At 38.5% G+C, this 25,090-nt stretch overlaps 1 protein-coding gene across 1 annotated transcript in view; it reads right to left on the reverse strand.

Moving 5' to 3' along the window:
* The window catches only part of abcc3 (ATP-binding cassette, sub-family C (CFTR/MRP), member 3), a 43,522-nt gene extending 18,493 nt beyond the window's left edge, over nt 1-25,029 (reverse strand). Inside the window, exons 1-20 of the mRNA XM_007561180.2 lie at nt 24,837-25,029; nt 23,534-23,659; nt 21,322-21,459; nt 16,554-16,679; nt 16,398-16,459; nt 13,296-13,427; nt 10,172-10,426; nt 8,131-8,308; nt 7,617-7,778; nt 7,438-7,530; nt 6,141-6,344; nt 5,152-5,298; nt 4,980-5,064; nt 4,706-4,772; nt 4,491-4,617; nt 2,827-3,003; nt 1,551-1,718; nt 1,097-1,280; nt 895-1,003; nt 630-780 (exon numbers count right to left, since the gene is read on the reverse strand). Of these exons, the coding sequence (XP_007561242.1) occupies nt 630-780; nt 895-1,003; nt 1,097-1,280; nt 1,551-1,718; nt 2,827-3,003; nt 4,491-4,617; nt 4,706-4,772; nt 4,980-5,064; nt 5,152-5,298; nt 6,141-6,344; nt 7,438-7,530; nt 7,617-7,778; nt 8,131-8,308; nt 10,172-10,426; nt 13,296-13,427; nt 16,398-16,459; nt 16,554-16,679; nt 21,322-21,459; nt 23,534-23,659; nt 24,837-24,866 (2,721 nt within the window). The 5' untranslated portion in view covers nt 24,867-25,029. The remainder of the gene's footprint in view (nt 1-629; nt 781-894; nt 1,004-1,096; nt 1,281-1,550; nt 1,719-2,826; nt 3,004-4,490; nt 4,618-4,705; nt 4,773-4,979; nt 5,065-5,151; nt 5,299-6,140; nt 6,345-7,437; nt 7,531-7,616; nt 7,779-8,130; nt 8,309-10,171; nt 10,427-13,295; nt 13,428-16,397; nt 16,460-16,553; nt 16,680-21,321; nt 21,460-23,533; nt 23,660-24,836) is intronic.
* Between the last annotated feature and the right edge of the window lie 61 nt (nt 25,030-25,090).

Below are 25,090 nucleotides of genomic sequence, written 5' to 3' on the forward strand. Positions count from 1 at the left end.
GCATGTTTTCTTTTCCTTTTTTTTTTTAAAGATTTAGTTATTTGGCTTGTTATATTTTAATGACGTCCTTGTTAAAAATTTGAAGAGAAAACATTATTGTGCTTCATAAATTTAGTACTACGCTTTGAATGTCATAACATTTAGTGACTAGTGTTTCAGCTGCTCTCTGCTCAGCTTTTCCCTACAGCTGTCTGGCTCACAGAGCAGAGAACAGGTATGGTCATCATGAAGGCTAAAAAACTGTTTTTATAGGAACTTGTTGACTTGTAAATCATTACAAGCGATACCTGGATAAAGGCAAACATCTATACAGACTGATCAAGTAAATTGCATTGAACTGCCTGATGGGGTGAGTTAGACATGAAGTTAGGAACTTCAGGGATCAGGGATATCTCTAATGTAAAGGGCGAAACATCTGAACCTGCTATTCATTTTTTAATTAACCAGCGTTTTATACAGAAAAGTACAGAAACAAAAGCCAATGACCAAATTGCTTTAAAAAAATCTACAGCAACAGATTTGTTTTTGAAGTAAAATATTAGTGACTTTGAAAGAAAAACTTTCACTTTAAAAGAATTGATGCAGTCCAAAACTAGAAAAAAACCCAGAACAAAATGTTCTCAACTGACCCGGCCCGTTTCTGCCGTCTCTGCCTGGATGAGTTTCTGGACCTCCTGGGGTTTCTTCTTCTCCTGAGCCTCTTGGTGCTTCTTCTGGCTCTGTCTCCTGACTGAGCGGCACCGGAAGTTCTCGCTGTCTCCTGACAGGATGCTGATCTGTCTGAAAACCAGAGAGCGGCCAACGGATTTAAGTCAGTGGACATAAAAACAGAAAGGCTGTCTGATTCCAGTAGGATGCGGTTATGGAGGCTTTACTACTTCTAATTTCTCACACCTCATAAAATTTTTCTTTGCCTCATTAACTGTAGGTTCGTTGTCCACCATGTCCGTGTGGTGGTTGCTAAGGACGTCGTCGGGGAACAACTCGTCGTCTATTAACTCATCTGGGCAAACAGAAAGAGACAGCGTGAAACCAGCAAACTCAGCCGTTAAAGTCAGAAGGGTTTGATGGGAAGACAGAGAAAGTGTTGCTCAACCGGTGGCCTCGTCTTCCTCCACGATGTCTTCCAGAGCGTAGTTCCTGAGAAACTCCGCGAAGGCCCCGTTCTGCTTGAGCAGCTCCTGGTAGGAGCCCATCTCCGACACCCGGCCTTCCACCATCACCACAATGTTGTCCACCTGCGGCAGGAAGCTGATGCCGTGCGTCACCAGGACGCGAGTCTTGGAAACAAACAAAGGAAATGAATCAATACCAATAAAAGAAACCCCAACGGACACACCTTTTATTCCAAACCCAAGTTCAGAGAAGTTTTCCACACAGATTCCCATCAGAGAAAACAGGCTCTTATCAAAGGCTAAGGATTTTGTTTACGACACAGAATGAGTCATTTACTGATAAAAGCCGATACGGCTTCCTCACTGGGAGAGCGATAGGATCCAACTTCCTCTCCCAAACGCTGCGGTGGTTTCTGTACCTGAGAGTTTCCTCACCTTGCCTTTCAACATGCCCTCAGGGCCGATGAGGTTGTCGAAGATGTGCTTGGACACGTGGGCGTCCACGGCGGACAGCGGGTCGTCCAGGAGGTAGACCTCAGCGTCGCTGTACAGAGCTCGAGCCAGGCTGACCCTCTGCCTCTGACCGCCAGAGAGGTTGATGCCCTGCAGAGAGACAGGATGGCGTCATCTTCTGTCAAAGATGTTTTTTTTTTCTGTTTTATATGTCATCAAATCAGAAAACAAAAAATTAAAAACAAAACATTTTAGATTAAGAACACAAGACTTCCTCTAAGGAAGTGCTGGAAATGTGTTCATGCATGTGGGATTTTACGAAGTGTAATGAAAATTGTGATGCTATTGGTATGAAAATTTTAACTCTTTTTCTTAAATACCTCACTCAGATTAGAAGTATTCAGAAACCTTTGCTCTTCTAAATAAAACCCAATGTGACCATTTCTCTTAAAACATTATTTAATTAATAGATGTTTATTGAAGAGTTTAAAGAGAAACGCTATCGTACGAAGCCATAAGACGTCCCTCTTTTCAGTTTGCTTCAAGTTACATAGGAAAAAATGAATGTTTCGGCCAACACGCATAACCTTGAACACATGGTGGTGGCAGCATCATGGTGTGGGAAAGCAGCAAATCTGAAATAGTTTAACCCTTCATGACCCAAGTTTCAAATCTGCCTGGATATTTTTGCTTTTTTTAATTGTACGCAGTTCTTTATGAAAGTCATATGAGTAAATATATTTGCCCATTTATCCATAACAACTCAAACTTTCAATATCTAGCAAGTTATTTACGCAATTTAAATAAATATGGTAAAGATTTTCCCTGCTATGGCGGGGTTTCACAATATCGAATGAAACCCGATATTGTCTGGAAAGTGCAACGTCTCCCCTTTCAGAAACTGTTTTCAGGTAGAGCAAAGTGTGGCGCAATTACAGTTCTGCAAATGTGGCTGGATCATTAGCGCTCAGTTTGGTCTGGAAGGGTTAACAAAACAGAACAATCCAGGAAGAAAACCCATTGGACACCGCAGAAAGGCTTACAGTGGAAGAGTGGCCAAGTCAAAGTCCAGACCTTCCTTCAGTTGAGTATTCACACCACACTTTTCAGAACTTATTTCAGTATTTGAAAATGATGCATCCTCTTCCTTCCACTTCCCAACTACACACTGCTATGTGTTGGCCAACCACATAGACCTCCTGAATGCAGAAACATTCAGCGGGTAGGAATATTTTTTTCTTTTTTGTTGCTTTTCTACCTTTTCTCCGATCTCTGTCATGTCTCCTCCGGGCAGCACTTCCAGATCTGGCGTCAAGGCGCAGGCATCCAGAACACGACGGTATTTGGACTCGTTGAAGCTCTTCCCAAACAGGATGTTGTCCCGCAGGGTGGCATTTTGTATCCACGCCTGCTGGGGAACGTAAGCCACCGACCCCTGAGAACAGAGTCAGATTTCTGTTAGTTCTCCCAGTTTTTTTTGTGTCCAGAGTGCGTGAAATGTTCACATTCTGAATGTTAGGGATTCCAGCTGGCTGCACAAAATAAATCATTTGCAAATCGTTCCACTGTGTATGCAGTGCAAGCACTTGAAACCTGATACTATAAAGCCTAAACCCCGACAATTTACGATCTACAAAGTGACGACCTGGAGCAGCTGCTGAACATCAAAGCTAGACTCATTTCTTTTTTTTTTTTGATCTGTCTAATTATTTTTTAATCCGAGGTATAGCTGTCAAAAATGCTGATGTTTTAGAAAACATTGAACTTTAGCTTAAAAAAAAGTACAGATTTCTGTTTGCTTTTTTTTTAAAAAATCATACTTCACTGTTTCAGGTCATTAAATACATTTCAGGAAAAGACAGAGAACCTGAGCAAACAGACATGTAATAAGTGATAATTTTATTCATTAAGGGGGAAAATATAATTGACCATGAATTATAGCCAATAACCACATCTGGGCATTAGTACTTACAGATTTTAGAATAAAGAAAACACTTAAACAAAACCTCTTTAACGCAGGTCTGTGCTGTATGTATAAAAGAAATAGAAAAATACTTTGGAAAATATAGTTTTCAAAGCATTTTCCAATAATTGGGAAAATATTACTGCACTATTAAACAGTTGAAATAGGATGCTGAAAAAGTATCTGTTGGAAAAATATTAGTCATCATTTTTATAACCCCATATTTACTTATTGAATTATTACATTTATAGCATTTGTTTTACTTAGCATCTTACTGTATTCATAGACTCAAAGAATCATTTATTACTTGCACCTGTTTAGGTTTATCATCTACTAATTTATTCTTTTTTTTTTTTTGCATTCTGCTCTCATCACCAAGTTCACATCTGCCTGTGCAGAGTTCACTGTGACCTTCTGATGACCTTCTGACACTCCAACGTTGCAGAAAAGTATTGTTTCCTGTGTGTTCAAACTCAACGCAGCAAAGACACAGACTGTAGAAGTGAGGTCGTTTCTGTTGAAGTGACGTTACTGGATTTGTAAACTCATCCCATTTTCTCCTGGGCAGAGAATCCGTCTCCAATTCAATTCTGTCTTGAATGTTCCTAATATTCATTTTTATAACAGAATCCTTGTTTTAAAAATTCCTGCACAAAAACCTATTCAAACTTGAAATTAAGTGTTGATTTTGAAAAGTTTGCACAATGATGCAACTGTAATCTGTGGGAAAGTATGAAAGATTTCATCGGGGCGAAAAATGTTTACTTTTAATTAATTCTTGTGGTGACAGAAATCATAAAAGTCTTTTGTTTCAGTCAAACAGAAACTCTTCAGTTTTTACAACAGTGAGTCACGTGTTCAACCCTTGTTGGGAAACGTTGCGGTAGGTTCATCTGCAATCTCGTAAAAAAAAGGGAGACGCTACTTTACAGGGTAAGTAATTCTCGGTGAAGTCGTACCCGAACAGAAACTTCGCCTTCCACTTTCTCCATGTCGCCCAGCAGCGCAGAGATCAGCGAGGACTTCCCACAGCCAACGTGACCCACCACTGCTACCAGGGAGCCCTGGGGCACCATCACGTTGATGCTAGCAACACACAGCAAACATGTCACAGTCAGAAGAGTAGAAAGACAGGACTTGTGAATGGATGTATCTGTGGCTGAGCGTGGCGTACTTGTCCAGAACAGGTTCATCTTCTTTGGCCCACGTGAATTTCCCGTTGACTACCGAGACGGCGAGCTCTGTTGAGTAACAACGGGATAAAAGACTTTCTTTTCAACAGCTTTCAACTAATGACAGACGAAAAAGCCTGAGTCATGTCACTGCTCTTTAGGTCCAGAGAGACTGGGTGAAAGGCGAGACGACTTTGCAGAAGGATTTCCCTTTTGGAAGAAGTCAAAAGAAACCCTGACAACGCCCTTTAAGTAAGGATTAAGCTTTGCTTTTACCTGAGCTGGTCTTTCTGTCCACGGAATCTGGGTCCAACTCATCGTGACTCAGGAAATTTTGGATGCGCTTCAGCGACACGCTTGCCTGAGAAGCAGAAGAGAGACGTAAAGCTGCAGAAGAAAACGACGCAGGGAGGATGAGGAAGAGAAGAAGAGGGGGAGGAAAGGATACCTGTACGAGACTGCTGATCACTTGGGGGAGCATGTTCAGAGGAAATCGAAGGATGTTGAAAAGGGAGAGCGACACAAAGGCCTTCTCTGCGTCCAGAACGTTCTTCTCATCCACAGTGACGAACACGGCAAACGTCGTCAAGGCAACCTGGGTAAAGCAGCAAAACGTCAAGGCCTATTGTTGCACCATAGTAATGCAGCAGTTAGCATCATGTAAGCACATTATTTTACTTGTTTCAGAAAACAAAAAAACAAGTGCTTAAGGCATTAGTTTCTGCTTGCATTCAAAGATGACATGGGACTCCTCAGGGCTACATTTTTGTATTAGCTTCTATTATCAGTTTCTATTAGCTGTCCCATTTTATATAGTATATCTCCTGCCATACATATGCTGCATTAATAAGGATTCCCTATATTATGTGGCATGCTAAATGTCATTAGTATCCAGGGAAAATGTAATTTGCTTCATATTTCTAATTAGAAAACTTGAAGAGGGAATAAATGAAAGGGAAGTAACTGCTTTTAAGACCTACTAGAAAGAATATATGTCAGAAAACAGGTATTTTAAAATCACTATAAAATAAAACCAAAACTGACCAAAGTACTGATGCACCCAGAACCAGAATCTGATTAAAAATGCCAAAGTAGTCTAAACCAGTTTAACTTGAATTATTTATATCAAATCTCCTATTTAAGGTACTTGTGACATTTTTGGGGGCTCGTCTAGGATTTGGATCAGTCATCAGCTACTAAATTCTTTAACTATACAACATTATCAAGATGCAGCAACTTGGTAAAAGTTTAAAAACACAATTATAACAAAGATAAGTGATGACAGTCTCCTGCTAAAACAAATTGAAGAGGAAGGAGTTTCAGAAACAACATAAAAATTGACATTTTCGTCAAATTTTAAGTTAAAAAAGAGCAATGTGGTCTTTTCATTCTTCTCACTTCTTACAATTAGTAAACAGTCAAACATTAAGAGCTTACAAGGAAAGGGGCACTGGTCCAGGCCATGGTGGAGAGTGCTCCCAGGTAGGCTGTTTTTCTGAGGACGATGAGCTCCTTCTGCCGGATAGCCAGGACCTTTTCTTTGAAGGAGTTCTCCCAGGCGTACAGCTTGAGGACTTTGATGCCGTTAAGGATCTCATTCATCAGCTTGATACGAGCGTCCTTGTGCTGCATCTGCTCCACCTGAGGATGACAAAACGGCATTGTTTTTATTGTGGATGTACAGGCCTAGAAATACCCACTATACATGAAAAAATAACAAGCTACCTTAAAATTTAAGGCAGATTTTGAGGATTCAATGACACGCGGCAAGATTGTACATGTGATTTATATGTACGATGCAGAAACCAACTGGTTGGAAATTCAAAAATTCATATTGACCATAACAAAGTGCTGCCATGTTGAACTTCTTTGGCACAGACTGAGGGAAACAATTTTCAAGTAATTTTCTCCATCAGTCAGGTGTTGAAATTAAGAGGAATGAGAAATATAAAAGGCTTTTAAAGGGAGACTGCATCTTCTTCGACCCAGACGTGTCATTTGAGCCACAGGAGAGCGAGACTTAGATCAGATAACAGGAAGGCTGAATAGACCACAGCAAAGGTGCGAGTTTTCTAAATCTCCCAATATTGAAATAAACTGACTTTTTTAATCTCAGTGTTAAGGCAAGAAACTACATTGTCCTGGGAATCCATATGGAAACTGTTGTACTAATGTTAGCCTGCACTAATTGCTAAAATAACATCCTTAAGACTATTTAAAATTCAGCATAATTAGCATATCAGCAATGTTTTCAATTCCACATTGGATTAGTTTTATTACTTCCATTGAGATTGTTTCTTTTTCCAAACCTTCACTCCTGTTTTTTTTTATTATTATTGTTTCATCTTTTTCTGTGCAGCTGGGTTGATTTTAGTCAATATGTTTTTTTTTTTTTACTTTGCTCTAGTTAATTTCCATTTGGGATCAATAAAGTATTTTTGAACTTGAATTAAATTTAAATCGGTAGGTTGGAACTTTACAGAAACTTGAGGTCAGAAATGAACCTAAAATGTCTAATTGGGGCATCTCTGTATCAGAAAGTTTAAGTCGGCTCAGCACTGGCACCCGGGCCTAATCCATCCACCCAGAGCCCAAAATGTTAGAACCCGTTTAATGTTCTGTAGTCCCGAGAAGATTCACTGTAAACAATTCGGAAGTACTGCATAATAATTACAAAAAGTACTAAACAAATACTCCAAATTAAATGAATTCCACACAGCTTCCCTCTCTGTACCTGATAGGCGCGCGTCTTCATGGCGATGACGGCATTAAAGGGGATGAGCATGATCATGACAGCCACACCAGCCAGCACAGATGGACCAAGGTTCTGCAAAATGTGAAAGAGACATCAACTTTCACAGTGCTGGGATTTTTAAATGTGGTTAAATTTGCTATAATGTCTGTGATGTGTACCTGCCAGAGGAAGTAGAGTGCCAGCATAATTTGCAGAGGAGCAGACCAGAGCATGTTGAGGAAGGTGGTGAGATCCATGAACCTCTGTGCGTCGACAGACATCAGATTCACGATTTCTCCCACCGTAGAGGAACGCTTGGCAGCATTCGTTATGACCAGAGACTGAAAAAAAAAACAATAAAAAGTGGTGAGGAAAAATTAATACTCCTTAATGCAAAACTATTATTATTAAAACTGCTGCTTAGTCCACTCTGTTGACCGTTACACTTTCATTAATATCTTCAAAGCCAAAGCAGTGCAAACAGAAATTTTTACTCCACAAACCAGCACAAACACAGCTGAGTTGATTGACACCAACTTTGCTTGACCTTTCATGACCTCTGGAAACATTTACCAATATCTTTAAAATGATAGAAGCACAAACGTAGCACAGACATTTGCCACCCATTTTGTTAGATTTGAAGAAAGTGGGGTGGTGAACTGAGGTTTTAGAAAGTGACTGTCGGACGTGTACCTTCCTGTAGATGGCTCCTATGAGAGCGGTCCGGACGTTCATTCCTGTGACGAAGCAGTACTGAAAGTGCCGGTGGAGGATGAGAGTCTGCAGGATGGCTGTGAAGAACATGAGGAAGGCCAGCGTGTAACCCCACCAAACAGGGGCGTCCTCCTGTTTGGTGAAGGAGATCAACATCCTGGAAAAGTAAAAAAAAAAAAAAAATCAAAGTTACAAACAACCAAAGCGTTCAACAATCTGTACCTCATTAACGGGAGTGATTTCAGGTGTCCTGTGTCAAACGTTTGTACTGAAATGAATTAAGTTGGTCAATTTGTACCAGGGGACAAATTATTGTCAACTAAACCTCTTTATCTTTTTGCAGCTGATAGAGGCTGCAAAGCTAAAAGAAACACCTTTTTCTTTCCAGAACTTTGGCAAAGTGTAAATGATGAAGTCTCAGTTTTGTCATTTTCTTAGATTAATTCTTAGCATTTGAGCTATATGGAGGCACACTGTTCAACATCTGATCCTTTATGTGATATTACAAAAAAATATAAAGATAAAAGGAAGATCCTGAATGACCTCCATAAGTCTGGATATGAAAGCAGAGACTCTTCAGGTAGGAGACAGCTAATGTATTAGGGTGAAGGTAAACATTTGTCTTCCTCGCCGTCGTTATTTAGGAAAAAGAAATAAGTTTGGTAATCCTTACTGACCTTAAACTGAATGAATGTAGTTTAATTTATGCCAGGAAGTGAAAAGATTCTGAATTTTAAACAGTGTAAGTAAATATCTTGTTTCAGCAAAACCTTCCTGACTACTGAAGTAAGCTAGCATGTCATCTTTCAGCTAACTTTTCAGATAGCCTGAAAAGGTTTTTACTGCAGCATGCTAGTCCATTTTAAACCAGTTAGCTTTTTTAACAGTGCTGTTTTCGCTCATTTTTCCTTTTGTTTCTTAATAGCTAGCCGACCAGGCACACTGCTCATCATTTTCATACTTTAAATTCTTTAGGGTGGTTGCGAGACTTTGGCTACTAGCAAAACTACAGAAACACTCGGTAACACTTTATTTGAAGGGGTGTGCATAAGACTGACATGACACCGTCATAAACATGACACAACACATGTCATGAACATGAAGAAGTCTTTACGAATGTTTATGACAGTTGTCATGAAGTGTCATTCGGTAAATAATGACACTTTAATGCAAAGTTTCTCTAAAAGTTGCATTAAAAGTCCATTAAAAGTGCCAATGTTGCATGATTTTGTAAATTATGATAATTTAATGCAAATAAAGTGTTACCAAACAGGCAAACAACAGCAGCAGGATGCTTGTTGCCTGTCAAAGATACAATCAAGCCCTTACTGCCAGCCTGGGTTATTTGACTTGTTAGCAGGTGAGATTTAAACCTCGATAAGATCGGACAAAAGATTACCGGCTGTGGGTCAGAGAACATGTAGTTAAAAACTAGAGAGAAGTAGAAAAGGCATCTTGAATTTGTCTGACATACTTGACTAAACACACCAGCACACTTACAGTTTCATCACTACTTAATTTTTTATCCATTTTTAACAGAAGATTTTAGGATATGCAAGTAGAGTGCTGCATCTTGAAAACTCAAATTAAGACTTGAGGGTGTTTTGAACTCTCTGCCTTTGCTGCACAGAACAGATACGATTGGTATTAGTTAACAATCTTGAGTCATATGACAAAATGCATGGAGGGAAATTTGTTGGTGAGCAGCTATCATCTTATCTGACTGAAACTTGGAGATACGGCTTTACTGCTTTCACACAACATTTGCCTTAATCAAATTTCCACCCGGGGGCCATTAAGGGCCCGAAGAGGAAATCTATTTACATCTCAGACAAAGCTAGCACACATTTTTTACTTAAAAGAAAGCAACCCTACTTTGGATAGATGCAAACGCAACATGGAAAAAAAAAAAAAAGTGTTGGAAATAGTTGTTTTCAGAACTGGAACAAAGAGGGCTTTATTTGCTAACGTGTTGCAGCTGACGGAGACTCTAAACTTTATTATTTAATTTTTTCTTTACCTGAGCAGCTGGGGGTTGACGAAGGTGATGGAATCTTGCAGGAGCTTAAAGCCTGAGCCAATCAGAAAGTAGGGGCCAAACGCTTTGATGAGGGCGCGGAGGAAGGACGGCTGGTGGGGAGCCGCTTTCTGATTGGACAGCAGCACCTCCACTTCCTCCGGGCTGGTTTTGCCCTCCGCGGCTCCTCCTGACACGTGGTTTGTGGCCGATGGTTGCTGCTTAGCGTACGTCGCCTTGGTGGTCAGATTCTGTTCACTGCTGTCAGAGGGGTAGAAATAAAATTTAAAAAAGTACATGGAAACATCAAAATAGGGTTCATATGTCATTAAGGCCATGGTGACACACACTCAATAGTAGAGATCTATTTTATAATGAATAATTTCAACAATTAAAAAAAAAAATGTAATCACTCAGTGCCTCGACTATCCTCCAGGTTTTATAATATTCTTTTTTTTCTACTGAAACAATAGATTACAACCAATTCTCACTTTTTAGGGCAAAATTATTAAATTTTTTCCAGTTTAATCACTGATTCTTACAAAACAGCTTTAAACAAGCTATAAAGTCATGCAGGAAGCAACATATTGGGTATTTGCTAATATTGTTAATATCGGTATTTGTATTTGTTTTGTGTTTTTCTGTTTGCTTTTTTTTTTCCTCATTATTTTTCTGAGGCCCCCACTTTGAAAAATCACTGTTGTAACTGACTGGAAAATAAACTCTCCTTGAAACCACAATTATCTATCACTGACTGATCTGCAGTCTTGTTTGTGAAAAGGCGTAAAAATGAAACTAATTCAAACATTAAAAAAATATGGGTTTGTGTTTGTTGATAATTACACATCTGAAGGTGCTTTAGCCATAAAAATGCAGTGAAAAAGGAGCTGCTATAACTCTTTTTTAACGCGTCAATAATTATTTTAGCTCCAATTTCTACATTGTAAAACATTTTTATTAGTTATTTTGTCTCAGGATGAGATGGACACTTTTACCAGCGAGCAAGTTTCAACATGCAGCGGGAGCAAAGCATGAATAATCGTCCCGTCCAATCAACTGCACTTGTTTAAGTGGTGACCGTTAAATCCCTGAGCAGTCAGCTACAATATGGGGAATGAGTCAGCTTGTTAAAGAATATATAGTTATTTACATAAATACAACAAACCTATTCTAACACAAGCTTAGGGTGCAGAAAACCCTCCATTCGTCAACTAACCGTCGAGCTTCGGCTGAATACAAACAGGTTTGTGTGCAGCTCAAAGAAAAAGACCAATCCAGCTTTGACATATCAATTTACGAGTTAATCTCAGTCCAGAATGAGAGACACAGGAAAAAAGTTGTGGCACTGAAACAGGAAACAGCTTCCAGGAGGCCAGAGTTCAGCAAACCTGTTATGCAGGTTTTCTTTTCTTTCTTAAAAAGCCAGAGCAATTGTAGCTGAAAACATGTTGCAGTGTAATTAGCTGAGCTATTAAATGATTTTTATTATGAATTAGCAACACAGATGCAAAGCCACATCTAATTATCTTAAACTGAATCTTTTAGCACCCTTTTTTTAAGCTTTATCTTTTCTTTTTATTCTTTAAATCTGACAAGTTGATGAGCTGGAAGAGGTTGTACATATTAGAGGAAGCCATCCCACTGTGTGGGTTACAGAAAGCGTGCTCAGAGTTTCACTTGTGCAGCTCAAAGACCATGCAGAAAGAGACCCATCTTCTAACACAACATCCTCTGCTCTCTGTGGTCTAACAGGGAGGCAAAAAGCAACACGACTCAGCTGCACCAATTATGCACAATTATAAAGGTTTCAAAAGGTTTTTACAGCTGCACATCTGAAAAGGCTGGCGTGCATTTTGTGTTTAAAGCAATTAGGTTTTTCGGGAAAGGAGCTTTGCACATGAAGAAGTTGCTCCGTCCATATTTGTAAAGTAATTTAGGGTCAGACAGGCTCAAGGGAGAGAAAAAAAATAGTTAATTTAATTTGACTTATAAGAAGACATCTTTCCCATGTTATAAGTGAAAATCTGCCAGTGGAACCAAAATGTTTTCATTATTATTGAGGAATTAATTACTGAAAACAACCTCATATGTCTTGCTCAAAAATTACTTGTTGGTTAGTTTAGTTTTATTTCAAGTGTACTAAGACATTTGAGCAGGAAACTTGACCAAAATCACTTGGTGAGGTTTTGTGTTTTTGCAGTGCAGTTTCCTGCAGAAACCTGCAAAGGTTTCACCAACTCAAAGACTTTCAAAGACCTTTTTAAGACCATCATGAATTAGATTTAAGACCAGTACCACGACAGATACTTACACAGAAAATCACAAAATTTATATACAAGTCTGAAGCTTCTTGGCACAGAACGCACATAGCATCAAATGAGTTGGCAACAGAAGTGGAGCCAGTGGCAGAGACGAACGTCGTCTGGGCAAAAGGCAGTAAATTTACACTTTCTGATGATGGATGTAAAAAAAAAAAGCTAGTTAGCCAACAAGGGTATAGTCAGTGGTAGCTTCCACCGCCTCGAGTCACAAAACCCAATGAAGATGTCTGAGTGCGACTCAAACTTTTGCCTGATAGAAAAGTTCCACAATAAATATAAATTTCATCAAATATATAAGATATAATAGACCAGCCACAACCAAATTTAAGACCTGCAAGAAGTAAATTTAAGACCAACTTACAAATTTTCTAATGAATTTAAGACACTTTAAGTCCTTAATTTTATATACATTAATTTAGGACTTAAGACTTTTTAAGGGTAGATTGTATTTAAATGTATTTTAATACAAATGCAAGCCACATGTGTCATATTATGTGTGTAAAATTAAAAAATGAAATTATGCTTGGTCTATCACATAAAACATTAAAAGACATTTAAGTTTGTAATTGTGGCTTGACGAATGTCTAAAGCTATTCAGACATTTTTCTAGATAACTTTAGACATTAGGCAGCATTTGTACAGGTAGAAAATAATGAGTTGCAGACACAGTAGAGCTATTTTTCAGTTCAATCTGACATTTTAAACACTCTCAGATTAAGCTAGACTTTATTTTTGAAAGTTTTCATTGTTGGCAAACTTTCTTTTTTAATGAGTAGCAAAGACTGAATGAAAGCCCTAACTCGTACCTCTTGACCTTGGTTTGCTCCTTCTCCCACTCCTTCAGGAGTTTCGGCACTATCGTCTTGGAGCTGTCGCGCTGGTTCAGTGACCACAAGTCTTTGGCTTCAAGGGGCATTTTGTAACCTTTGATGGCCAAACTGGGAGAGAGAAAAAGCAGTTGAATTCAATCAATCACATACAGGACTACATTCAAGTGAAAAACTTCAGTAGCCTCAGTTTTTATTAATCTAATTTCTGTTCCAGTGATTAGCTCCAGACTTCAGAGCAAGCCTGGGATGCTTACTGGTTTCTAGACTCACTAAGGTCTGGAAAAGTTGTGGTTTTAAATGCTTTTCTGCTGCTCCATCTGTTGCTGCACACTGTCACTCAGCTCTCGTGGCTGAACGAGAACTACAACATGGTTCTCTGGTGCACAAAAAACAAAAAAAATAAAAAATAAAAAAGCAACTTTGATATGGAAACTAAAAGATCGCCTCTAAACACTCTTATTGGGATAACATCATTTTATAAAGATGATGTTATGCACTTGTGTTTTAAATTACTTTGATACGTCACATTTCTACTACTAATTGAGAAAAATTTGGTTCATCGTTGGGTTTTTCTGGAAACTTGAAATATCTTCCACATGAAAAGTTTAAAGTTATTGGAAATAATTTCATGGCTACAAAACAACAGCACATAAACGAGCACAGAAATCGCTTTAACAGTTTCTCCAGGTTTCACCAACTCAAATTTCAGACTTTTTAAGACCATTATGAATGGAATTTAAGACCTGCAGATAAAACGTACAAATGTCGTCCATTCAACTGGCGATGAGTTTCCACTTACCCATGATTAAAAAAAGCTATCAAGGATGTGTTAGCAGCTAGTTATACGGTAGCTTCAACCGTCCTGAGTCACAAAATGTAATGACGTCTGCACACAACTCAAACCTTTGCCTGACAGAAAAGTCCTATGAGAAAATAAAATTAAACAGAATACAAGAGATTAAATAGTTCTGTTAAAACCTGTGACTAATATATTAAAGGACAACTCACATTTTTTAAAATAAATTTCAGACATTTCAAAGCCTTGATTTTAGATCTACGAATTTAAGACTTTTTAAGAATGCCCCATTTAACCAGTTCTGCCACGGAGAGTCCAGTGTTGTCTCCATTTGCAGGTCCTCCCCGTTTTTCATAACCCCTTCAGAAGTGGTACCAGCCAGACCAAGCTGTGTACTGCATGTGTTGTCTTGGTTAGGTTTTAATCTTATCAACTCAGCATTTCTGGCTTTTTATCTTTAAGATGAAATGAAATATCCGGCTTTATTTGAATCAACAATGATAACAGCCACACGGAAGATGACATGCAATGTCAATTTAAGTTTCCACCATCAATCTGATCTCCTATGCGGTCGTGTTCTAGCGCATATCAGGCTAGATGTAACAAATGAAAAATGCATAATAAAAGTTGAAAACACTTCATGGGTTTTGCTGGCTTTTCAATAGCCAGGAAAACACAGTCAGTGTTTTTCTGGCTGTTTTTCTGAAGTTAGGTGAAACTTCAGCCAAGTTTCATCCAATTTCAGAAAAACACAGCCAGTGGAGACACACCCAGCTTGGCTGAAACTGAACCAAACATTAACCTGCTAGACTGAGACTCGGTAATGAAGAAGTGGCCTTAGATGCTCCTGCAAGCCAACAGTTTTACAGGAAAAATGCCTCGTTAATTTATGTGGTTTACCAAAATAATGTTCTCCCTACCACCAAGACAGACGGTTTAGGCACAGACCTATAAAACCAACGCACAGAAATCAAAGGGAACTGTTCTTTCACACAGAAAAACACCAATGCAAACTGCATATTGAAAGTGGGAAGAGAAACCTTTTCTTGTAATACTGATGTCCTCCCACTCAGTCTTTGACACAGAGCAGAGCCTCAATGTCATCTGAGGGCGTCTGAGTGATGAGAATCAGAATATAGAAACTAAAGGAGGCTCAGAGTTTCATTCACTCTATGTGGGTCACAACTCATTACACACAAGGTTTGCAGCAGTCATTCGAGTCTTCAGTTTTTCATATTTCATAATTTTCTGATTTTTATGCTAAATGATTTATTAGGTTAGACCGGTGGTGTCTAAACGTTTTGCCAGAAAGTCCAGAATCGTTAAGTTGCATTATAAATGACCATTATCAATGACATTTAAGACCCGTATTTCCACAGAAATGTATGAACTTCCTCCATCTAACTGGTGATAAATTTGCACTTACTCATGAAAAATGCAAAAGGCTAGCTGGATAGCTAGCAGTGGATTATTGGTATACTCAAACGTCTGCAGATGTCTGAGTGCAACTCAAACTTTTGCCTGACAGAAAAATCCCGAAAGAAAAAAGATTTTTTTTCCCATCTATGTAGAATATACAAGATGACTACATTTAAGACCTGTGACGAACATATTAAATTTTGTTTCAAAAATGAATTCAAGATGTTTTAAGGCCTTGATTTTAGATACATAAATTTAAGACTTTTTAAGGACGTGTGAACACTAATAATAATTTCTAAAGCTTGGTAGTTATGGGCTGTGTGTTTTTCAGCATGAATGAGAAGTCAGTCAAGGAATAGACGACTGGTATTTTTAACCCACTGAGAAGTCGACAAACTGATCAATTACAAGACATAATATGGCGTCACAATCGGTCAGAAAAGTTATTATGATAATAAATTTTATATAGTGGTTGATAAAACTCTTTAAAACCTCTAAACTGTTGAATTTTTTTCTTCAGTCCCCCATAGAAACCAATAGAATTAGTCCGGAAAAAGATATGAGAAATTAATTATATTGTACTGTTACATTAAAGTTTGTCTGCATTTCTCCTTCTTTAGCAAATTAACAAGTTGCCAATCTGAATTTAGATATTTCAACACAGTTTCACTCAGCAGCAGCTTGGTTTTTAACTTGGATTTGTTAAAAACCAAGCTGCTGCTCTTTGAAACGGAGAAAAGCTAAATAAATAAAGCTAAAATATTCAACCTTTTATTTTCCAATTCTGAAATATTGTAGTTACGATAGATAGCAGTGTCATCATAAAATCGTATCACAAAAACCAAAAAGAATCAGCGGCCCACCTTGTGAACCACCAGAAAGTCACGGTGGACAGAAAGCCTGCTGTAGTTTCAGGGCACGGATTCTGAGGAGAAATCAAAAGAGAAACTCAAGTCAGGGCAGTTAAATATATATAAGACATAAACATGCTGCATACTGCTGCAAAGTGTGGGACTCACAGGGTCAGTGACCACATTGGAGAAGAGAGGAGGTTTCTCATTCAAGCAGCAGAGGATGAGCTCCAGGAGGATCAGGCCGAAGTAGAAGTAGAAGGAGGTGAAGCGCAGCTTGTCCGGAATGCCGTCCTGAAATGCACAAAAAAAAAGGAAAAAGAAATACTGTCAATTATTTATCCAGGATAAAAGAGCTTAGTTTGATTTAACTTCAGACAGAGAGAAAAAAATGTGTTTGTGTCTTTATATTACGTGTATGAAAATCTCTGGTTAATAACCAAGTTTCCAAATTTGGGCGTTTAGTCAAACGTTAGATTCCACTTTATTACAAAACTGTGCAGCTTCAATATCAAGCATTTCGAAGGACTTCATTCAGAAACCAATCACTTTCCAAATCTTGAAAACGCCAAATTGAAATTTAAGGATTTCAAACACCTGTAGGAATCCCATAGTAAACTTTAATTTTCCACGTAACACTTCACACTGGAAGACATCTTAAATATCCGAAATAAAACAACAAATAGAAGAGAAATAAAATTTTAAAAAAACACGCAACCAAAACTTCAAATAAAGCAGAATTTGAAATCTCTGCATTTAAAAAAATATGAAACATTTTCATTTATCATGTGATTAATTGCTCAAGTTTCCCCCCAGAAAACTTACCAAGTCTGGTGGTTGGATGCATTCATCCAGCGGCCCGTCGAGTTTCTGAGTTAAAAAATGTTTAAAGTCGACGGGAAATTTGAAAATATCTCTTGATAATTATGTGATTTTGAAAGATTAGAAGATTAATACCTGAACATCAACTATGAAGACTCTTTAAAATGCTAACATTATAAAGAGAGTTAAATAAATAAGCAATGCTAAGCCTGGTGGGGGCACAAGTAAAGTCTGGTGGCCCACCAGGCTTATGATACACTGAGGGAAACCCTGATTGATTAATTGCTTATTGCCACAGAATTAACTGGTTGAAAAAAGGCCTCAGACAAATCAACCAAAAACAAAAGTCGCGTGAAAGCGAAACGACGGTGACCCATTACTGTTTTTAATGTAAAGCTGCTTCAAAGCCACAGTACGTGTTGAGCAGCTTACTGATGATTCATCAGAGCAGACAGCCTGAATAATGCATGTGTCACTCTATACCAGTGGTTCTTAACCTGGGTTCGATCGAACCCCAGGGGTTCGATGAGTTGGTCTCAGGGGTTCGGTGGAGCCAATGCCGCGGAGGTAAAGACACACTGTGTAAAGTCGTGATGACGCCCCGCTTTGCCATCATTTGCTGCAGAGGATCACGTTACATTGCTGAGCCAATCAGTGCTGCGGAGGAGCACTGATTGAAGGAGCTCCACTCTCAGCATGGATTTTAACTTGTGTCTTTAATTACTTCAGCAAAACTCACAGTTTTTACCAAATTCTATAGTCTAAATCTGCTCCTTAGTCGCATCTTTTCAGGGTTGCTACTGCCTCTAGTGGCGTGGGGGTGGTAACACAGCTAATATAATTACATTACTAAATCAGAATACCGCAACGTATTTTGTGTGTCGGGAGGGGGGGTGGAATAAGAAGGGTTCGGTGAATGTGCATATGCAACTGGGGGGTTCGGTACCTCAAAAAAGGTTAAGAACCACTGCTCTATACAGACAAGAGCAGCAACAAAATACAACATTCTGCATCTTATAGACATTTCAAAGTGACTAATAAGTTTATAATAAGCTTCAGTCTAGGTATCAAAATTAAAATGAAAACATTTTATTCTTCCAATAATCAATAAATATGTTTAGCAGCAATAGAAATATATATTTTAGTTTTAATTACAATCTATTATTATTTCATGTCATACACTTTTTTGAAAGTACAGCTTTTTTTTTTTTACCAGCCTCCTATGGAAATCTCACAGCGGCCCATATTTGTTTTCCTGCATACGTCAGAATGAGAATATTAACCTTATAAAGAGGTTAGCTGGGGGTAAAGCCTCCTCTGATTATGGAGCTTAATCCAATAGCTCGGGTATTTAAACACGAGCTCAAACCTTCACACAAAAAGCAAGCGGCGATGCCAGAGAGAGCAGAGGAGCAAAGCCTCCTGCAGTGCGAACAACGCTGACCTGGAAAACGCCTACGCTGCACCGACTCATGCTTTATGACCCGTAAATGAACATTTAGCTGCGACGCTGTGTTACTGCAGAGTCAAACTTTGAGTCTGGTTTCGGAGGATTTTTTTTCGGGGCCCCAAAGCGGTTAGACCATGTTTAAAATCGTCTGTTTCTCTCCTGATCGGGGATTGTGCTCATCAGTCAGAAGAGAGACTTGAATCATAAACGACCTCTTAGATGTTAGAACGGGTGATGACTCAAATGTTTACCGTTTATGTCATCTAGTAAGAAGTGCTTACATTCCTAAAAGTAACCATCATCTTCAGCCGTGTGCATCAAACGGGTTTCTGTCCATATAAAGAATGAAGATGAAGATGTGGTGGGTGAAAGTCTTCATTTGCTACACTGGTTTTCTATTGTTTTGTATTGGTTCTCAGCATTTTTACTTCTTTCTTAGCTAAGCATGTTAGTTTTAACCAAAGTCATAAACGCTGGAAAAGTTGTACGACTGTGAGAAAATGTAATCTGGTGAAAATCTGGGTCCTAAAACTCTTAACACAGGGAGACCAATAATCCTGAAAGTCTTTTTTGTTGTTGTTGTTTTTATTGCATCATCTAATTCCAAAATAGTTGGAGAAAACGGCACACAGAGCTCTGTGAGTAAAGTGCCATATATATAAAAAAACATTTGTTTTGGCATGTTACATTTAGAAAAGGTGGTGGCAGCATCATGCTGAGGGGTTGCTTTATTTAAACAGAGAAACTGAGACTTGACGATTGATGTTCACAGACGCTCTTCATCTAATCTGACTGCAGTATTTAACTTTATATTTTTATTTTTTCAAAAAATGCTTTACATGTTGCTTAAATGTGTCACATAACATAACATGAAACTAATAATCTGTGGGGAAAAAAATCAAGCCCTTCCACCTCCTCCTACGGCCATCTGCAGAAACACACCTAGCCAGAAACAACCAATCAGAACCAGGAGGAGGGTCTTAGCGCTGTCAATCATACTACTGTATTCCCAAGAACATATCCCACAATGTACAGCGATATTTTAAATATCTCTGCATTCAGATGAGGCTCATTCGACAGATTAAAAGTATCTTTTGAAAATAACAACCTTTATTCGGGTTTTCAGCAGTTAAATGTCATGTAAGCCTGTGGCGACAAATCATTTAATCACGTAATAAATTAAAACAAGCTCAATAACTTCTACTTGTGTGATTGTTTTTCTATAAAGGCTTTAAAACATCTGTGTGTGATAACTCTATATAAAGTGTTTCACTTAGTAATAAAGTTCCTAAAATAATAGAACTGTTGAATATTTACATTTATTGAATGGGCCTGTAAGCTTGTGGCTTTAATAAAACACAAATGTAAAAAAACAAAAAAATGTGAGCACGACAGTCACCACTTGCTTAAAATAACCAGTACAACTCCATCAATATATACTGTATCATATCCTGTTATTACAGTTGGTATGTATGCGCTGCCATGATGTGGATGAATTTTCAACAAAACCTGTGCTTTTTTTAAAAGAACAGAAAAAAACAACGTTTCTTTCCTTTGAAGCGGTCGTATTTACTAGGTCACTCGTCCTTCTCCTTTTTTCCCCGGGAAAGTCTCAAACTCAGCTAGCTAAGGAGCTTACGGCGCTGAAAGGCAACAATCTAAGCACTCAGCCAGGTAATGACCTGCGTCACTAGAATTAAACCGCATGCTTTCCTGCTTCCAACGCACGAGTTACAGTTTGTTGTCATTTCTTTTGCACACTTCCTGCCCGTCTCGCAGCCTGCGGGTTCATTTGATGCGGAGTCGGCGCGGCGCGCACGCTGTAAGTGAGCCGCCAGGAACAACAAGTCCAGTATTCTGCTCCCTGTGCTTAGTGTTGCCCTGAGCCGACCCCTGCTGAAACATCTACTCAATGTAAACTCCACAGCAGCTCCCAAAAACAACACACAGCACCACTGAGTGATCAAGTGACCTGAAACGACTTGGGAGTCTGAGTGGTGCATTATGTAAAAGACTGCAGAGAACAAAAAAGGAAAAAAAAAGGCAGATTTGACTCAGTTGGGAGCTGCAGAGCAAAGTTATTAGACTAAAACTGACAAAAGCTGCAATTGAGAAAACATTTTCGTGAACTGAAATGAATAAAAGCAGTACTTAATGAGGGCAAAATTATAACTAGCTGGAGCTATGTAGTGCACATATAAACTAAGTAAATTACGTCACTCAGTGCTCCTCCTGAAGCCAATCTGCAAAATGGCAACAGCAAAAGTTGGAAGAAAACACCAGTCAATTGGTTGTTCAACAATAATTGAATCCATTTTGTGAAAAAAATTATCTTCTGTTGAATATTTATTACTGAACCGATGCATGCATAATCGAAATGCAATACTTTGGTTAATTTTTAGATGCAGAATTTAAAAAAGACAAAAGATTGAGTCACATGCAATCGTTTTCATTGCGTTCTTTGACTTGAAGCTACAGGTAACTCATTCTTAGCTAGCTAGCTACCAAGGTCAAAGAATGAAAAAACTCAAACTAAACGTTTAACTAGCAATCCTACTCTTAAAAACAAATTAAAACAAACCAAATTAGTCAAAAAGTAACAGCGAAATACAACTAAACTATAATGAAAAACCCCAAAATCATTGAGGTGGTCTGCGCTCTTACCTGGCTGGAGGCCTTCAGGATCTTGGAGCGGAAAGGCACGATGGCGCACAGCACAGACAGGAACCAGAAGATGAAGAGGACCCCTGAGGACTGGACCCCGTGTAACCTCTCGTACTGGATCAGGAACGTGGCCAGCAGCTGAGAGAGGAAGAGGAGGAAAAAAAGGAGAAGCTGAGTTTCATATTAGCCAGAGCAGAGCGGCGGAGGTGAAGTTAGGTGAGCTGCACTCTGACAGGGGTTAGCATCCTGATTACAATCTGTTTTCCATCAAACACGGGGTCAGACTCCAGTTAATCCAAAAATTTTCTGGATTTGTCGTAAGCCGGCGCAGCTCTTCTGAAGTGTACTGATTATCTGAGCCGTTCATCTGAGCCTTTTTAGCGCTACATCGCAGCTAAATGCTGGAGTCAGAGCCGCAGGGGGAACTGAAACTAGCCGTGATCCGAGGTTACGCACTATGACTTTATATTAAACTGTGAGCCTTTATCAGAGATCAGATGGGAAAGTGGATATCTTTGGGCTTAAATGTCGGATTTACTGATGCTTTTGCAAAACAGGAAAAAAAAAAAGAAAAGTCACAGCAAACAGAAGATTAGTGACCATGGATCAAATCAGAACATCATGATTTGCTAAGATCAGATGGGAGAAGGTTAAATTCTGGAGCAGGCATTGAAGAAAGAAAAGGGCTGCAATGATTAGTTAATGATCTTTATGACATCTGATGGTGATGTTCCTCCAGAGATCAGCGCGTTCTTTCCGTTATGACTCGGAGAAACAAGAGAGCATTTATATTCAGCTGTCCTCCGTCTCAACCTCAGGTCGTCTGCAGCCTCCATCAGTAGGAATTATATGTTTTTAAACCACATCCATTAACCAAAAACATATGTGAAAACATATGTAAATGTGGTGAGAACAAACACAAGCAAATCAGTAGCTAGACATTAACATTTACTGTAATTCTGCTTCACAAAATATGAGACTGCTGCAATTCAACAAGTGTTTTCTATCTTTTTTTTTTAAATAACTCAATATGTGCAAATCTAACTAGTTTAACTTAAAAGAAAAACGTCCTTCTTCTCAGAGTTAAACTGAACACTGAAGTATTGTCACAAAAAACTGCTGAAAGTATTTTAATTTCTTCCATCTCTTAGATATTTGCACTGAAGTAATGACTGATGTTCTGATGTTTCACCTTCATGATTCTGCTGAAAGTATTGTCAGTGATCGTTTTCTTACTTGAATTCTTTCAGCTTGTCTTGTAGGTAATAACACGGGTCTCTGCATATTTCACCAAGTAAAATTTAAAACTTTTTAAGACCTTTTTAAGACCATTATGAATGAAATTTAAGAACTAAATATTCACAGAAACGTACGAACTTCGTCCAGACAACTGGAGATAAGTTTCCATTTACCCGTTAAAAACGCATAAAAAAGCTAGCTAGCAAGATTAGCAATGACAGCCTCAAGTCAAAGAACGCAATACAAATGTTTGCATGCGTCTCAAACTTTTGCTTGAAAGAAAAGCAAAAGAATGTAAAGAATATATGAAATGAAATAGGACAAAATTTAAGACCTGCGATTAATGTATTTAAGGCCAACTTACTTTTTAAAAATGAATTTAAGACAATTTAAGGCTTTAATTTTAGGTATATATTAAGGTATATATTAATTTAAGACTTTCTAAGTGTCTGCCCTGAGCATGACATTCTTATTCCAGATGTGTTACAAACTTCTTTTCATGCAGTAAATTCTGCAACAGGTTCCCATGAACTGAACGACGAGACAAGTTGTTTGCCTTCACATTTATACGTTTTCCTATAAAAACAGAAGGTTTGGCTGCCTTCACTGCTGGAGACCAGCTTGAATGCTCAACCACAGGGGAGCTGCACAAAATTCAGCTCCGCATGACGCTGCTGCGTTAGAGCAAAACAATCTTATGCTAACACAGTTTGTTACAACAATAGTTAGCATATCATTTTCATACGAGATGAAACCTGCAATCTTAATTTAAAAAAAAAAAAAAAAATCTGTAGGGAGTGCTGCTGGTCCCATCTGTTATCACTGCAACAGCATCACAGATGTGCGCGCCATACTTTGAATTTGCATATGCAAAAATAAATGTACAACCCCTATGCTGCAGGACATACAGTCCATGAATGGCCTTTTGTAAAGCTGTCGCTCTTTGACCCATGCTACGCTGCACGTTCCTTACCATGGTGATGCCGAGCACCAGCGGGGAGATGAAATAGATGGGGGGCGGGGACTGACCCTGCTGCAGCTCGTGAAATGTGTAGAAGAGGTCGGCCCAGCACACGATCCAGAGCAACAAGCCGAACGCCTGAGGGAAAAGGAAAAGCAGAGTGAGAATAAAACAAATGAAACGACAGAAAAACAAAGAAGAGGTGGGAGAAACAGGAGAGAAGGGTTCAGCGGTTCACTTCCTAGTGGGAAAAACAGGAAGTTGATCATTTAGTTTTTATTTGTCTGTGGTGTGATGATTTGAATGAAGCCTTCCTTTACTTCACCTGTTCTGGTTTACAGATCAAAGGTGCATGTGAATTAAAACTAAACACACTTTTTAAACAGTTTCTATTGTTTATGAATCATAGTTTATACACTTTTCCAATAGTAAAGTTCAAACACTTTTCAAGCATTTTCAAGGTACGTTTTCAAACCTTTCCATCACCACACTTTGGAGATGAAACCAGAATAAATGAATTAAAAACGACAGATTCAATTCACTATTAGATGACATCATTTATTCCTGTGGTAGTAACCTACAGTGCAGGGACAAAGAAAGCTAAAACACAGTTTTGTTTTCAAAATTCTCTTTAACAAACCTAACACACTCACCTGGTCCGAGAACGAAGCAAAAATTTTACAATTTCAATGACCTAATTAAGATATAAAATATAAATCAACCTTTTTCTCAAATACACAGATTAATAAGTCGTTGAGACACTAGGAGTAATAAATATTCATTACATTGAAACAATCCAAGCAAATCATGTTAAGGTAAATTATCTTAGAGCTCAAATTAAATACTTAAACATAATATACTTTTAAAAAAAAATTTTTTTAAATGTTCTCTCAACGTTTTCTGGCTTTTAGCAATTAGAAATCACTTTGGTAATTCTAAATTACCTGAGACAAGAAAAAGTTTGTCTTATTTAACTTCAGGCAGTCAGAAAAAAATGTGTGTTTTCATTCAGTGTATGAAAATATCTGGTTTCAACTCTAAATAAAATATGGACTTTTAATCAAACATTTGATGGCACTTTGTTACAAAATGGCGTGCTTTAAATATCACACACTTTCATGGACTCCAAACCTTGAAAACACCTAATTTAAATCAAGCCTTTCAAGGATTTCAAGCACCTGTACAAACGCTGTCGATTCAGAAATCTGGACTTTAAGTTTCAGGCTCCTCCATGATCGAGCTCCTTCCTATATTACTGAACTATTTACCGTTTTTTTCCTTAAGATCTTACTTAATGAGACAATGTCCCACTTACTGTTTTGAACCTGTTCAGCAGCGACATCATGATGTACCCTCGGCTGCTCTTCTTCAGGTAGTAGATGTAGGCCGGAGAGGCTACCCATAGGAAGACACAGGGCAGCCATGCCAGGACGGACAGCTGGAAACACTCGGAGAGGTCGGGCAGGTCTGTGTGGAATGTCTGGTTGGGTTCCTGCAGAGGACCAGACGATTGGCTGGTTAGTTCACACAACAGGGTGTCTCAAAAAGAAAAACTCCAGATTACAACAC

Source organism: Poecilia formosa, unplaced genomic scaffold, assembly GCF_000485575.1.
Source record: "Poecilia formosa unplaced genomic scaffold, Poecilia_formosa-5.1.2 Scaffold4, whole genome shotgun sequence".
Classification (NCBI taxonomy): domain Eukaryota; kingdom Metazoa; phylum Chordata; class Actinopteri; order Cyprinodontiformes; family Poeciliidae; genus Poecilia; species Poecilia formosa.